Raw genomic sequence first — 17,273 nt, forward strand, 5'->3', positions numbered from 1 at the left:
TAAATAGGGTGGTTTTATTGACACAGGCAAGAAGCAAATTCCTGCCATTAACACATTTTTCTGCAATCCTGACTGGGGTTTTGGAATAGTTTGCAACACAGTCCTCTAAAAGTCTATTCCCCAGCTGAAAGTAATGAGTAACAAATTAAGCATACTTTTCTTTAGGAATAAATACAGTCTGAATGTGGGAAGCCTTTACTGTCAGTAATAACTGTTGTGCACAGCCCTGTCATTGACATTCTTTCCTCACCATATCAAGAGGTGTAGTTAACCTCAACAGAGGAAAAAATCCAGATTTTTAAGGAAGAAAACTATGTGACCAATCCTGGAGTTGTTAATCACCTTTATTCTGAAATGATGATCAGTAATTCATTTCCTAAAGCACCGAATGCCCCTGTTTATTAAAGGATAAACATATTACAAATCTTTCATTGTCATTATGGTCACAAGAGCAACCTGGACATTTTCTGAAACCAAAATATCTCACAGGGCTTTTATTAGAAACCCTCTCACATCCTAGATGAATTTCTGACTAAAGAGAGGGAATACCTTTCTAGAGCAGCCAATAGCCCAACAGCTCAAGTAAAATCCAATTCCAAAGCATTCACACTTACTGAAAAATTTCCATCTATCTAAATTGAGCACAGATAATTAAAATCTTTTGTCTTGGAGCAGTCACCAACCTGACAGTTAAAACTATTGTTTTCATGCAGGTTATGATTCAAATCCTTGACTGAGGACCATTACTCCACATAACCAGAATCCTCTTTAGTCCAAATCAGGATTCTAAATTTATAGTATTTTTCTACACAGTTGGAGATTGCTACTGAGTTATTCCACTTTTTCTTTCAAAATCCCTTCCTGTGAAATGTTTTTTAACTCTCACTGAATTCTCAACTTGCTTATAGTTTTTGTAGAATGGTGCACTACCTGGGAAAATATTACAACTGAAGCCTCCAGTTGCTGAGATTGCAAAGTAGTTACTGCCTGGGTCATTAAGCCTTATATACAGAGCAATTTTATACATGGATTCAGCAAAATATGTAAGAAATTCAGTTAAAGACCAGCATACATTTCAGTAATGTTTTGACTCAGCTCAAATGTTTTGAATTATTTACGTATTGTTGTAGCTGACTATTTTAAAAAACAAGTATTGTTCATACTAATGTTAAATTCCTACCATAAGCAAAAATCTCACCAGTTCTAAGTGTTACCCCAAAACAAGATCTGTCTTACCACTGCCATGTAGAAACTTCAAAACAAACAAAAACTGGAAAAGATTTTGAAAAACTCTTATCTTCTAGGAACATAAGCATGTGCAAATGGCTTCTAATACTTATTTAATTTTTTTTGTTGTCATAGAAACACATTATGTATGTATATATAACTAAACCAGGCTGCAAGGTGGGCAGAAAGACCATTGCAGTCAACTGATGAATGTACACTGGCAAATAATTTTAAGCATTCCTTTCCCATGGTTCGACATAATCCAAGCCAAGATGTGCAAAGATTTCTTCCTCACTTCCAGCTTTGAGAAAGATCCTCTGTGAAAAAAAATTAAAAAGGAAGTCAATAAGGGTGTTAGAAAGAAATTTCAATTGATGTTTTTTGCTGTTGAAAAGGAGTTAATTTTTGGCAGTTCTACCCATTGTATCCTCTATAGAATACACTGTCTTCATCAGTGTGCCTACCTTGAAATGCAAAAGCAAGTTTAAAAAGAATTTTAATGCTGCTTGATGTTTTCACGTTTAATGACTAGCTTACAACTTTGTTTTGATTTACTTTTTTAAGACCCTCAAATACAACTTAAATTTCCCTTCCATGAAGGTCAATAGCTGACTTCTCCCATAAAATCATAAATGTTTTAAAATTAATATAGTAATGTTCTCTATAAGTGCATTCAAACTGATTTGATGGTGACACTAATTGTGCATAGCCAAGCATTAAAAGCATAAATTGAAACCCAAGCTTTTTTTTCCCTTTACACACACTCCTTCTGAATGTTTTACAGCAAAATGCAGTTTAGTTTTTTCCTACCTGCACTTCTGATAATACAGGAGATAATTTTTACATAGGGACACTCACAAGCCTACCTCCCATATGATGGCTGATATAATAAAGTACATTGCCTTATGCATTCCTTTCATCACTAAAGTACAATAGTAATTTTAAAAACTGCTAAGGTAGGTGAATATTAAAACAGTGAAAACCTCACAATTTAGAGTTTGGAAGCAAGAAAGAAAAGTTAGTATTTCAGCAATTCCTGAATCATTTGAAGTCTAAATCAATGTTCAACTCTGAAAAAACAAGCTCTAGTGTTGTGGAAACTTCAGGGTTGAGTTTGTAGATTTACTCCCTATTGTCAAAGAGGAGATGCTGTCTAGAGAACCCTCTGACAGATTCCTTCGAGTAAGGAGACTCTCTGACTGCCACAATGTTTAGGAACACGTGTGCCAGCACCTCTGCTGTCAGCAGGGCCTCCAGGAGGGCTGTGCTATCCAGCACACCCATGGGAATGGGTCAGGAAGAGGAGCCCCTAATTAGATCAGAGTAGACCCATGGTATGGTGGAACAACTTCTGGCACCAGAGATTCATAGCTGAGAACTGAGTGATTAAAGTTGTCTCTGCAATAGCAGACTTTATAAGTTTGCTTATAAAGCACAGAAAAATAGTATCCCTTTTTTTACCTAGGAAGTTCAAATTTCAAATTCTGGAATAACAGGAACCTACAAATAACACTGAACAGCAGAAATACTGAACTTTCTCACATAGACAAGAGAAGAAAACAATGGTAGAAAATATAAATTGAACAGAATGAAAGAACAGGAAAGAAGACATCAACAGCTGCCCACTGAATAACAATACTGGGGATATTTTGTTCCTCAGGTGTCTCCCGGGATGACAGGATTTTAGGGATGTTTTTGTTATTTCTTTTTTTCCTTTTAGTACTACTAAGAAAAAGAGGGCAATCCTACACCTACATTACTGCAAAAAAAAAAGAATAAAAGTAAAACAAGAAAAAAAAATCTTACACTTGTAGACAGATGTTACAGACACTCTTTAATAGAAGCTCCTCATATCTCTGGGACCCCAAATGGCATTCCATTTCTTTTGTTCTGTCACTTTATGTTTTCCTGCAAGCTAAACTCATTTCATTTGCTTGACAGGGAAAATTTCTAATACAAAGTATTTGATGCTGAATACCATTCTCAGTAGCTACAAGCAATGTTTCTAAATGAATCTCTGGCTGATATCTGCCAACTGTGTTAGCAATGTAAGTGTTATTAATGTTAATCATAACCTATGATTTTCCTTCTATGTCAATCTATGCAGAGCTTATACAGTGGTGCAAATTTGATTATTGCATTCACTACCATTCTTTCTTGGTTTTTTTCTTTTTGCCCAAGAGAAGTAATGAACTGCTTGCTTAGTTTTGATTTTATTTCATCTTCTTACTAATATTCTGCAGATCCAAAACATGCCCCATTCAACATCAATCAAATGTACAAAAAAACAATGCTCTGGAGCTTCTGGTACACTCTTCCCTTATCCCATTTAATCAATACTGTTATTTCAATGGATGTAAATATTACATTTGTGGTTGTAAACATGACCATTAACTACACCTAATGTAGAACAATTGCCATCCAAATGTTTTCTTATATGAATTGCTACTTTCTATTTTTCTTTTTGGTATTAATGATCAATAACACTTTTGATGAAAGAGAAGCAGAGATTGAAGGCACAGAGCTAGCACAGCTTTATGATATCCTATCATGACCAATGCTCATGTATGTTGTATTTCTCCTGTACTTGGTTTCACATCACATTTTAGTATGATGAATCCAGCAAAAAAAAAACACATTACTTAATAAAGCAGAATTCTGGTTTTAGCTATCCACATCAGCAGTAGCCAACAGCCCAGCCTTCTTGACAGGCACACATTTAATTTTATTCCAAGCAGACTGATGTCCTGCTGTTTATTACCAAATTATTTGGCAATAAAGGTGTATTGCCCAATACCAAAATAAATAGTATATTATGCTTGAGTAATACTAGGAATGTCTTAACCAGTCACTATAGCATTTCATTACTATTTAACCCATCTCAAGATGAACTTAGAAAATTACTTTGAAGTACCCAAAAATAGAAGTCAGTACCACATATCATTGATGAAATGGGATTTGATGGTTCTGAACCAGAAGAATCTGCTGCAGAGTGAAGTACTCCAGGTTTGTATGTGAAATTCACTGCTCTGAAGATGAGACACATGGTGGAAATTTGATTAATTTCTTTCTTTAAATCCTTATAATCCTTGGTATTAACTGAAGAACAAGAATTAAGTATGAAGTTTCCTAATTGATTACTGGCATAACTCTGCTTTATAAACTATTTGAACAATTGTTCTTGAATAAGTCACAGCCAAACTGTGCCCTAAAAGACCAAGTAATTTCCTTCCATATCCCATTTTTCCTACTCTTTTCAGAGCTCTGACTTTTATATGCTTTACAGCCGTGAGTCAGAAAGAATGCAGTCACTCTAGCAGATTTCATTATCCTTTGGAAAATTACAGCATTGTGTACGAGGCACATCCCTTCCTTTTGCAAAAGACCCTGAAGGACCATAAACACTAAGGTCTGTCTGGAGTCCTTCTGACATACTGTTACATGAAATAAATTGGGGAGGGGAGGGGAGGGGAGGGGAGGAAGGGCAGAGAGATTATTGCCAACAGTATCTTGTTAACAGTTTACAAAATACGCTTTGATATAACTTTGCTTCTGGACAAGCACCTGGAATGTCATTAACATACACATTTATTCTAACCTTTTCTTTGTGTCCAGGATTATGCTACATGCTTTAAAATGGAAAAATCTTCATAAGAAGTTTAGGAATTTTAATTTTTTTTCTTCTATCATTGATTTTCCTATTGTTTAATGTGTGGCACATATTCAAAACAGTTTAATTACCTTAATATTTTCTTTTCTTTTTGCAATTATTAAAGTGGAGATACAATGACAATATGATCATACCTAACTTTGTAGTTCTACTGGTACACTGAATGATAAATACCAAGCAGTCTAAACCCCCATCACTTTATATCTCAAATTATCACAGTGGCCGTAAGCAAGACAATGATAAATGAACAACAGAAAAGAAGAGGACAGACTGTCATTTGCAAACTTGGAACTTAATTGTTCATTGTGCTTGGACAAAGTCCATTCTAAAAATAAGATTTATGGGTAAAGTCAGTTGTAGATGAATGATGATAGCAACAGGACTTGCTTAATCAGCCATGGTCAAAGATACCATAAAGCACCTTAAACTTCTTACACATGTATTTGTCACTTTAGTGACATCTTCACAAGTCATCACTTAAGTCAATTGAAGAGTTTTAATTAAAGATAAATGGGACAAATGATAAGAGGATGCTGCTTGCATTCCTTGCAACAGTTTCTTTAGATATGAAAGGCCATGGCCTTCAGTGAAGCAGTGCACCATAATGTCAGACCCACAATTGATAGAATATACCTCAATGGCTTATCAGACTAAAAGTACAAAGCTGTTAAATTGGTCTCATTCCCTTTTTCTCTGATCCCATTTATTCTAACAGTATTTGTATCCTTGAAAAAATAATTAACAAAAGGGGCTTACAGAAAGAATTGTGAAGGCAGAAACAGAAGCAATGCATCATATCTTCCACACGATTGCCAGTGAGAATACTCTGTGTGTTTACCTGACCTGAGTGTTACCCCCCTGTTCTCTGCCCCTGGGCCAGCTCTCCAGTTCAGGTGTTGATGCACCACCAGGGCACATGGGTCACACCAGCACTGCAGAAACTTTAGGAAGAAGCTGTGTTTACTAAATCAGCCTTTTATAATGCGTACCTGGTGGTGCGGGTATATATTTCATTACTTTGTGACTTTTGAATTATTTTGACCTAAACTCCTGCATACCAAGCTGAAAATATTCAGCTTGTGAGACAGTCTGAGCACTGCATCAAGGAAGTGTGTACAATCACATATCCACAAAACAAGGTGTGAAGTATTTTTATTTCAACATTTCCTGCAATTCTTAGATTGACTGCAGCTATCTTCTGTACTCAGTGGTCTCATTTTATAGAGTTCAGTGCAAGTTTCTGACAATAAATGGGTAGAGCATTAAGTTAATTTTCAGCTGTGAAAATGCTGAAATAATCAAATACTGAAATAAAACCAACAGGTTAGAATAGGTGCAAACAACCAACACTTTTATGGGAGAATTTCTGAGACTACTATAGCAACTATTGTTAAAACATTTTTAAGCAAGTAGCTGTAGTACATTCAATTTTTACTTGATATATTAATATTAAATGTAATATGTGACCATAGCCCCAAGAAACTTCTTCTAATCTACAAAATACTGAGGAGAAAAGAAATAAAGAGACATTTGGAAGCTTGAAGTAGTCACATTTTTATTTACTGTATGATCAGAATTGCAAGAAAGTTTTGGGGCTTGCTCTACATTGTTCTTTAAAAATAGAAATTAGGCCTGCCTGAAAGGTAAGAAAAGAAGGAAAGAACAAAGAGAACAGTAAGTAAAAAATATGTTTTTCCATCAACTGTTCAAATTTTGCAAAGCTAAAAATGTCTAGGCACCCACCTAGTGCTTTATACCTATATAATTGCATTTGCTTGCTATTTTTGAGAGTTAAAAGTGCCTGTGACTGACAGTACACAAATCCAGTGAGAAGAAAAGGAAGGTCTCAGTGCAAAATTAAAGACATCCCAAAGGGTTTTTCATTTGAGTACAGTGAGCTGCATGGATTTTTGGTGAACCTTAGCAAACAAGTCTTATGAAATCATACAAGTTCAATGCTGTTTTCCACTGGGAAGCCTGAGCTGCCTCAAGAGCTTGAATACCTCCATTAGCTTACAATGAAAAATAAACTTGAAAACACAGAGGTCATAAAAAAGTCATCCCCTAGCAAGGGAAACATAATTTTCAAACAAAAACTCGAGTTCCAAAGCCAACCATTGAATGTTTTAAATGCAGATGTCTAAGAATCCTTGGCTGTGACAAGGACCACTGTCAAAGTAACTGAGTCATGAAAGCCCAAGAGAAGATGAGACAGACAGGCAGAGCATATGTTTGTTTTAGCCTCACACTTACATCTTCTCTAAGAAAGGTCAATCAGAAGAAAGGTAATCAGATTATACAGACTGATTGATGAAAAATTATACAAATTCACTCCACGGCACAACTAATTGGACATCCTATTTATTGACAATTAAGTTATTGCAAGCCCCAGAATAAACACTTTGAGTTGTATATATCCTTGATCCCCATCAAATGCAATTAGATTTATCCTGGAATTATAAATATGTAGATGCTATTAACATTTTCTAAAAATAAGTAAAAAAAACCCGTAGGACAGAAGGACAGAAGGGAGGATGTCAGTGACAGGGTAGAAAAAGGCTAAAGCCAAACCTTTAATATAACAGGTCGAGCTATTGAATGATTGACTTGACATGACCCCCTCATGGGCCTCCTATGCTAACAGCTCTTACCAGACTGAACTTGCTGATGAGCTTCTGAAGTTCAGCACTTCCATATTGAGAGTGAGCCCAATACACATAACAAGACAGGAAGGTAAAGCTGAATAAAGTAGTGAAGAGAAAATTTCAGTGGAGCTAGAGTTCAGACATTTCTGAATTGATTTTTCTTTCAGGTAGATGCAAACTCAGACTAAAATATCTAATATAATGACTCAGAACATTTTACTCAAGTCAAAATTTACAGAACCACAAAAATCTACTCCAACCACCAGCCAGTGAAAAAGAAAACAAAGGCCCCTAGAATAGAGCAATAGTTTAGATAAACTTAATAGGGTCTTAGTTAAGACTTGCAGCAGGTTGAGTAAAAAGCTTAACCTGCTTTTGTTTCATCTGAATGGATAAGTGGGCTAGTGGATTCTGAGAGGAAGGTGCAGGCAGTGAGTGGAAAAGTGACTCAGCAAAAGGAGCAGCTGCAAGAGAGAAAAAGGATGTTGCAAACTTCAAGTGTTTCAATTTTTCCCTGTTCAAAAGTTGTTTACTTGCAAAAAGATGTTCCCACCTTCCTCATAATCTAAAAGCAATCACTTTCTGGAGCGATCTTTCGCAGACCACTTTGTTGATTAACTGGTCCAGATAAGAGTTCTAAAAGTTGTAAGCCACAAGGCCTGAGGAAACCTATCAGAAAAAGCATCATTACTCTTCATAACAATAGCTAGGAACTGATTCAAAGGAAAATAAACATTTTGCTGACATAATTATCATGTGTTTTTGTCTATGTTTGAGTTTGCTAATCTAAAGACAAGCATCATTACTTGGTTTATATTGATTTAATTGATTATTATATGACTTATAAAAATACAAATAATGTTAGTGAAAGCTAGCCTCTCCCAAGTGTATTTCTTTAAAATATTCCCTAAATACCTAGCTCCATGCTATTTTCTACCTTTACCACGTGGAACTTGAGTCACTGAGCATCACCTTAAGTAGGAGAGTGGGCTGTTTTTCACATGTTATATGTCAAAAAGGAATACATGCAGTAACAGAGAGAGATTTTTACTAAAATTACTAAAAGGAGCCCAGAGCCACCATCAACACCTAAAAATTATTGACATCGGTATCAGAATTTAGTGATATCAAGAAGGTTAAGCCACAGAGACTATTTCATTTGATTCCATTTCTTTTTAACAAATGAATGCGAATCTCCTTGATCTCTCCATGACCAGGTGCATCTCTTGCACCAGGATTTCCATCTGTCATTCAGGTCTGTCATGTTGTGCCAGGCAGCCTTGCCTTCAGCATCACAGCCAGCTCCATTCCCTCTCTACTGACCTGCCATGACCAAGGTAAAAGCAGGAAACAAGCACTGAGCAAGAAGCCAGCAATTTTCTCTCCCTCCTCTATGTCACTGTTAACTTTACAAGAATGAATGTTGCACATCTTTGGTGGAAAACATAAATCTGCTCTGAGCTTCAGCAAACAAATAGCTTTGCAATTTTATACCACTTACAGACCCAGAATTTTGTAAAGCAACTGTAGAGAAAGCTTTATGGAAGATCCATAAATTCCTGCAGTGCACTGACTGATAGGAGGTTGAGTGCCTTCAATCAACAATGAAAGTGTGGGAATACAGCATAACACTGATCTGTAAAATAGTGGCTACTTCTCTGAAATCTCCAGCTGATCATCAGGTAGACAAAATGCTAACAGGAGTCACTGTGTTCAGTAACCTTCACAGCAAGCAAAATGATTTTATGGAGAGGGTGGGGAGGAATCAGAGGAAGAAAGTAAGGCTAAGTAAAGCAATTTCCATATAAAAATGCATACAATCCTGTCATTATGTAAGAGCTTTCAAATAATTGTACTCAATGATTTGTACTCTTGCATAGTATGAACACTGCCAGAAAGTACCGTGGAAAAGTGAAACTTCTCATGGTCCTGATATTCAGATTGCTACCCAGCCTGAGAGGGACAGCAGCTCATTCCACCAGCACTCTGTCAGACAACATTCTCAACATTAAACATTGCTTGATGAAAAAAACATTGCAGAATCAAGCCCCAAGGAACTGTGTAGTAATTACCCATCAGAATTTAGCTTCATTATGGTCAACACACGTTGTTTATACTTTGTGGATAATCATAACATCTGACAATCTTTCTACTTCTTTCCTAAACAACATGACTAGCAACTTTCAGGTGGTTTTCCTTCTGTGCTTTTCCCAATCTTTTTAATTTGGTTTTTTTTTTTTTAAGAGGTTTGTTTTTAAAACTGGCTATTGGTGATTTTTGCTTTGCTTGTAATCAGACATTTTACTAAATATTTAAGTTATGTTTATGAATGAGACTATCAACAGCACAAACAAATTTATAATTATAGAACATAAATGCTGAAGTACTAATTGTGCTAGAAATGTGAAGTATGTCAACAAATTCAGTAATAATATCCCACAACATTGGCAGACACTGTGCATTTTTCATTTGACAATATCATAACAGTTTTCAGTAGGAATAACCTGAACTTTCTCATACAATATATTATCTCTGTATGTAATTTTAATGTTTAACTGATATTTTCTGCAGTAATATGCACATCAGCATGCCAGCCTTAAAATAAAATCTAATCTGTCGTAAGCCAGCTACAAATAAGATGATAAATAAATCAGAGAGAAAAGAATTACTTTTTGAAATGACAGTACAACAAACCATGATTGAAAAAGCAGTATTGCAAGCATTACCCATTGACTTGATACCCTCAGGCAAAATCATGTGTAATGATGCAAAATAATGCAGTGGAATTTATTCTAATAATTCTGGGCATGAATAATTTTTGAATGTAATAGAAGCCATAATCATAAATTCTCATTTCATTTTACCACTGGACATGTCCTGTGCTTTTAATCAGAAACACCAGACTGGAATGATTCTCTTAAACTCATCTCTCGCTCTCATTACAGGTTTATTGATATTAAATTCTGAACAGTAACAAGTAAATTAATCAAGTAAAATAGAATAATCGGGCTAATATTAGAATATTCTAGGCACTTACACAACTATATCATAACATAGTGTAACAAAATATCTTCATGTTTTCTACATACAATCTACTTACTCCAAGTTTTGATGAAAGAGAAAGAAAAAGACCAGTGCTGAAATGCTGACAGTTTGAAAAATAAAATATTAAAAACATTATCTGTTGACTTAACAGAACTTGCGAAAATTTAGTTTGTAAACAAGACCATGTTGTACATAAACTGGAACTATTGTCTGTTAAAAATGACAGATCTGTGGTTATTTTGTTGCAAAACACTACATTGTTATGCTTCCAATCTCTCATTACAATTTTAAAAATTAAAAACATTCCACAACACATTGCCATCCAGACTAAAATGTTTTCAGTTCAGAGCACACAAAGTCAAAGAAAACTTGGAACTTCCTATCTGACAACACAGGCAAAAGTTTTAACATGTTAAGTAGCACAGTGTTGTAAACAAAAACATACCAAAAACTTACTGGCCCTGCAGTTCTCTGACAATCTCTCTACGACCACAAAGTCCTTAAAATATTCTCAGGCATTATTTCCTTTTTCACTTTAGCTATGCTTACTTTCACTTTAAGTCTGTGTTATTTACAGCAGCTTTGTCAAATACTGTTGGTTATTTTGTATTTTAGCTTATAAAGCTTTGTAAGTGAATGAAATGAGAAAAATGCAGAATCCTGGATTTTATGAAACTCAGTTGTGAGTAATTCATGTGGGATTACTATAAACAAACCACTTCAGAAGAACTTTATTGGGATTGCAAAATCAAATACCTGCAATTTAAGAAATCCCAGAATTGGTGGATTGAATTTTGACCTTAATTCAATTTTCCTATGTTTATGCACAGAGACTTAATTTCTTCAAAGAAATGCTGCTTCCTTCAAATCCTGTAAGGCTCTTAGGCTTTGTTCACTATGCAGGAAATGTACTGTGCTACAGGGCTAACAAATATTTGCTGACAGCACGGACACAATCTTGAGTTGCAGACCAATGTGGGATCAATCAGTCTTAGGAAACTGAGCTTTTATAATCTGTACCTGTTCTAGCTCCCTGTCTTTGTTACTCCCCTATGCTAAATTGTTGATGTCTGCTCTCAGGTTTCTAATGTAACCCTAGGCTCCTCACACCATATCCAGAGTGAACTGAGATATGCATGATTTACTCGGTTATTTGGGTCAACAGAGCCTTTACCTACCTCTTGTAGCTTAGAGCATTGCCCTTGATGAATTTAATTTATTTTTCAGTCCACCAAACTTCCACTTATATCTCTTCCCTGTCATTCTATTTTTGTGCCCCTTTTTGGTTGTCTCTTCAACCAACTTACCTTTCCACAATGGAGCTGCTAATTCAGTCTACCCTTTCCATTCCCCATTGCTTTTTCTGGCCACTCTGCACTTACTTCTCAAATTTGTACATTCACCATCCCCTTCTGACTCCCACTTCCTATGCCACTTTCCTCTCTGGTCCTCAGCTGCTTCCTTTTCCAGCTTCCTCTCTACCTAGCTTCTCAAATTAATTACTTTCTTCTTTAGACAGAAAATATGAGACTTGGTAACCTACCCCACATCCAATAACTTACCCCAGCAGACTGATTGAATAATTGAATTAAAACAATTGAAAATTATTGGTTCTGTACTGGTCTAGAAATTAAAATTAGTAAAAAGGTATAGTCAAAATATTCAGGATCTGTACCTACTTATGCATTTTGAGAGATGTCTTTTCATTAGCAATACAGATTTCACTGAACTGCTCCAAAAACACACCAAGCATAGGAAATGACAATTAGGTACTTTTATCTTCATGTTAGATGTACAGCTCACTATTGCAAAGAGATTAGGTTTAGCTAAATATATGTATATATATATGAATTACATGCAAACTTTGTAAAAATGACCAATCATATGCTGTATGAGAAACATTTAAAATGCTAAGAGAACACTGAGGAGAAAGCACACTTTGTAAGAAAATGCATAATCGTTTTTTAATTTACCAAGAGGTAAGAAAAGTAGATTATTTTAATTCTTAATTTAAAAAATAGACAAGGTACAAAAAGAAAAAAAGTAACCCAAATCACATATGCAATTTTCACTTTCCTGAGAGTGAGAAGAATTGAAACATAAATGAAAGTATGTGCATCTGTTTACAATGACTCAGTATTTAATTGTAGCAATCTTAGAATCACAGATTCTTAGATTGGAAAAGACCTCTGAGATCATCAAGTCCAATCTATGACCCAACACCACCATGTCAACCAGACCATGGCACTGAGTGCCACATCCAGTCTTTCCTTGAACACCTTCAGGGATGGTGACTCCGTCAGATCCCTGATCAGATTCCAATACCTAATCACCCTTCCTGTGAAGAAATTCTTCCTGATGTCCAATCTAAATCTCCTCTAATGTAGCTTGAGACTGTGTCCTGTCACTGTTGCCTGGGAGAAAAGGCCAAGCCCCACAAAGCTACAACTCCCTTTCAGTTGTATGGAGAACAGTGGAAATCGATATTATAAATTTTGGATCTTTATGTTTACTGTAGCTTTAATCCAGTCATTGTTGCAGATGTCTAAAGCAAACTCTGCAGCTGCAGCATGTTTAATTCATCAAGATGTTCTCAAGGCTGATTATATCACCATTATAACTTTATAATTTTAGAGCAGCATCTGCCAAAATAAGATTATAACTTCCAGCTTTTAAAGAGCCATAAAAAATGTCTCTTTAACTGTGCAAGTAAACTTCTGCAAGCATATTTTTCAATGAAAGGTAGTGTGCAGTACATTTTCTCAGATGATACCAAAAAACTGACTTAGAGACTGTAACTACTGAATACACAATTAAACACTGTGAATACAACACAATTTGAATATGACACAATTTGAATATGACACAACTTTATGTAATGAATGAGGTTATAAAATCATAGATAGCTCTTGCTGGTGATACAGGTTCTTGAGAAGTAATGTGTTGGGCAGTGAAAGGAAAGAATACCTGCTCAGAAAACAAAGCTGGCTTTTTATTAGGAGACATATTTAGAAAGTTCTGGCAGAGCAGGTAACTGCCCAGCCCCCTGCAGTCAGTCTGGCTTCGTCAGAGCAGTTTCTGTCCTCTGAGCCAAGCCAGCACAGGAGAACAGGAATGTGACTTTTTGCACCAGCCTGGCCACTGTCAGGTAAGCCATGTTTCAAAATAAAACTCACAACACAGATGCAGACTCAGCCAGAGAAAAAATTGAATATTATGAGGGAGGCTAGAAGCTCAAGGATGTTGCCAGGCATGGCTGGATGGGCTGCCTGCTGCAAACACAGAGGTTGTGAAGCAGCTACTTGGGCAAAAGATGAGCAGTAGCGGAACTCAGACGCTCTGAAGCCAGCTCACCAGAGCATTACTGTCATAAAATAGTCATTTACTGGGGCTGTAAACACACTGGGGCTGAAATCACACTTTACAGATACATGCTAAGGCAGACAGGACAAGCCCTGCCTAAGAGTCAGACAGGTTTTTTGTAGACAGGAATTCACTCTGCAGGCAAGTGGTAAATGACTGTGCAATACTGGTGGTGACAATTGAGTGCATGTGAGTTTCACAGTGTGAAAGAAATCCCAGGATAAATTTCCCCTTTCATGCTTATTATGGTCTCCCAAGAAAAAGTAAACTTTCTCTTAAAAAAAACTAGGATCACAGAATCTTACTATATTCAGTGTAACTGCACAGCACTTAATGGCCTGCAAAGATGGGTCCCATTATGAAGTTTTCAGAGCATCTTGTGAATTTGTAATTCAGAACAGTTATATAAACCACCTCTCATGTTATTCAACAACTAAACAACATTTCATGTCTTCAAATTCATACAAGGTTTTCTAAATGCAAAATTGTCATCAATCAGTCATCTGTACAGTGTCATATTTTTTCCAATATTTCTCTAATAGAAAGCATTAAGGGACCTATTTTCCATCTTAAATTTACATAGGACATAAAATTAATAATTGCTTTCTGCCTCAATGACTCTTCAAAATAACACTGAGCTCATGATCCTTCTCCTACAAAAAAAAAAATCAACCTGCAATGTCAGTGCAAGAACGTTCATATGCTAATAATTCAATTAATCTACTATACCCTAAGAACTAAATCTGTTCTTTCACAAAAAAAAAGAGCAATGCTAATTATTTACATCACTTCATTTTTCTGCTGTGAACTGCATAAAGTAATAATTGGACTTGAAAGGGATTTTCTGGAATATTGTGAAAATATATGGGTTTATACAAGTTATAAATCAGAATTTACAAGACAAATTCAATCCTCCAATCTCACACCTGAGAGAATTTCCATTGGTGAGTGGTGTATAAAATGCAGGAGAGAGACACTTTCTACATCACCACAAACCAGCCAGGAAACTGTTCCACATTCCATCCTTAGAAATCTCCTGGCATGAAAGGGGAATAGAGAAAAGAACCTGCAGCATCCCATCCCACTGCTCACTCAGCTCAACTCTCCCATGCTCCCTTCCATGCCCAAAAGATAGCAATTTGAGGAAATAGATCAGTCAGAATTTCTAGCATGGAACAGTTGAAGTCAGTTCCTGTTTCATGCAGTGCTAGTTCTGAGTAGCTGCTGAACAGCACACAGCATCAAGAAAAATAAATATACTCTGAATGAAAGGAAAGAGCAATAGAGAACCCCACTGCAGCTGAAACTGTTTCATACAGTAAGGAAGTTTTAAACCTCATTCCTTACTGTAACTCCAAGGGACAGTTTCCAAATTGTTACCAAAATGTAAAAACAAACAAAAATATGTTTATTTTCCTATGGATTCTGAAGTATTTGGAAACGGTGCTAATTTTTAATTAATTCAGATAAGGAAGTTTATTTAGGAAACAATAGTGAAAAAGGCTGATAAATCCTGCATTTTAAAAAGTTATATTCATCCACAGTATAAGTGGTAGGGCTGGGTTTTGCACAGAACAGTAAATCTTTCAAAAGCATCTTCTTTAATTAAGTTTGAGATATCCTCACAGCAAGCTGTACTGAGAAAGATGGTATACGGATTTGGCTGGCTGAAAATCACTAGAATGTAACTTCCCAGGATTCCCAGACAAGAGAGAGTTCTAGGTAACAGTATTTCTACCTAACACATGTATAGTCACACACAAAAAAAAATCACATTGCCTTTTGAACAGATCTAATCAGCAACTCACTAATGAATTTTACTTTGTTGGAATTTTCCTACTCATTTATCCTGGGTGTTCCATGAAAATGATGTAATTATCATAATACTGCCCTGAAAAAATATCACAAACCAATAGCATCTAGTTTAACAGGCACTTAAAAAAACATCTAAGCCTATTTGAGCTCCTGCCAGCTTGCACATCTTCTCGATAACCTGCCTGACAGGCTACTGGGAGCCTGAGTTCAAATAAACCATTTTAAGTACTTCAGAGCCAGGGTCTCCAGAGCTCATTCGCTCCTGGAGCAGCCACCCAAGCAAATGCCTCAGAGCCTGCAGCCCCAAGAGCTGTGTGAGCTTTGGAGCTTTGGAACAGTCTGATCCATGAATTGTTTACAAAGCCAGGATTTAGAAAGAAATTCCTTTAGCAGAAAGTGCCAACATTTTGACTTTCCCTCTAAGTGACCAAGCAAATTTTGAATAATCAAAATTCTGCATTAAACCTTTGTTCTCACTTCTAGTTATAGAGAAAGACAAAACACTGGATGATCAAAATTCTTCATTAAACTGCAATAGCTTTTTCTTCAGTGGTTAACTACTTACCATTACTGCACATTTCCATCATGGGAGCTAGGTTTTACTGCTGGGAAGTGAGACCAAGGAAGGCTAAATGACCTGCTTAAAACTACAGAGAAAATTTGGCTACAGAGTGAGACAAGCTGCAAGCTAAAAGTCAAACCTCTGGCCCATCCTCCTTCCATAGCCTGTCACAACAATGTGTAGACACTTAAGCTCACACAATCATCCCTTCATGCTAAATGTCAAATGCTAAATTCTTTCTCCTGCTGCCTTTTCACAAGTCAAATTAGGATTACAAGAGGGATCAGAAAACATTCAGAGAATAGAGAACATGACAGCCTGAAAGTTGACTGTGTTCTCTGATGTCACATCTGACCTAGTATGTCACCCTTTGGCTGCCTGCAACCTTGTCATTCTAGCAGACAGTGCAAAAATCCAGTATCAGAGTCCAGCTTCAGATGCTCTCCACAGGGCCATTCTGCATGGGAAGATATTCTACTCCAGCTAACAGCACCACAGTTGGTAAAGCCACCAACAACCTCTGCAGCTCCAGAATCTTATTCTGGGTTGCTGATATGGAAAAAGGGCATTCATTCCACAAGGACAGCTCCTTTAAGAATAAAAATCCTGTGGTTTGCCAGCCACTTTAAAAATTACTTTCAAGATAATAAAACATTAAGAGAAAGTAAATCACATATTTCTTGCATTTTCCTATAAACATATGATTATTGCTGGTCTAAAAGACAGACATTTAAAAATAAAACAGACAGGAGCTATATCTTCTTTAGTTAGATCCACTAGATTTCTCTCCATTTCACCCAGGTAAAAAGCTGTCTGGATGTTGTCAAAACTTTTCAACAATGTCCTAGTAGGCACACCACTGTCCAGAGACAATGCACATTGTACACAAAATTGTTTTATTGTGGGTTAAGGAATAATTGCCCCCTAACCCAACACAGAGTGTCAA

General features: G+C 36.2%; 1 protein-coding gene across 10 annotated transcripts in view; it reads right to left on the reverse strand.

The window, feature by feature from the left end:
* Positions 1–326: 326 nt before the first annotated feature.
* DNTT (DNA nucleotidylexotransferase) overlaps positions 327–17,273 on the reverse strand; it is a 154,107-nt gene continuing 137,160 nt past the window's right edge. For all 10 annotated transcript variants that reach the window (XM_086898965.1, XM_086898968.1, XM_086898970.1 and 7 more), the window contains one exon: positions 327–1,544. In XM_086898965.1, coding sequence (XP_086755091.1) covers positions 1,458–1,544 — 87 coding nt within the window. In that variant the 3' untranslated portion in view covers positions 327–1,457. The remainder of the gene's footprint in view (positions 1,545–17,273) is intronic.

Source organism: Cyanistes caeruleus, chromosome 8, assembly GCF_971803275.1.
Source record: "Cyanistes caeruleus chromosome 8, bCyaCae1.hap1.1, whole genome shotgun sequence".
Lineage (NCBI taxonomy): Eukaryota > Metazoa > Chordata > Aves > Passeriformes > Paridae > Cyanistes > Cyanistes caeruleus.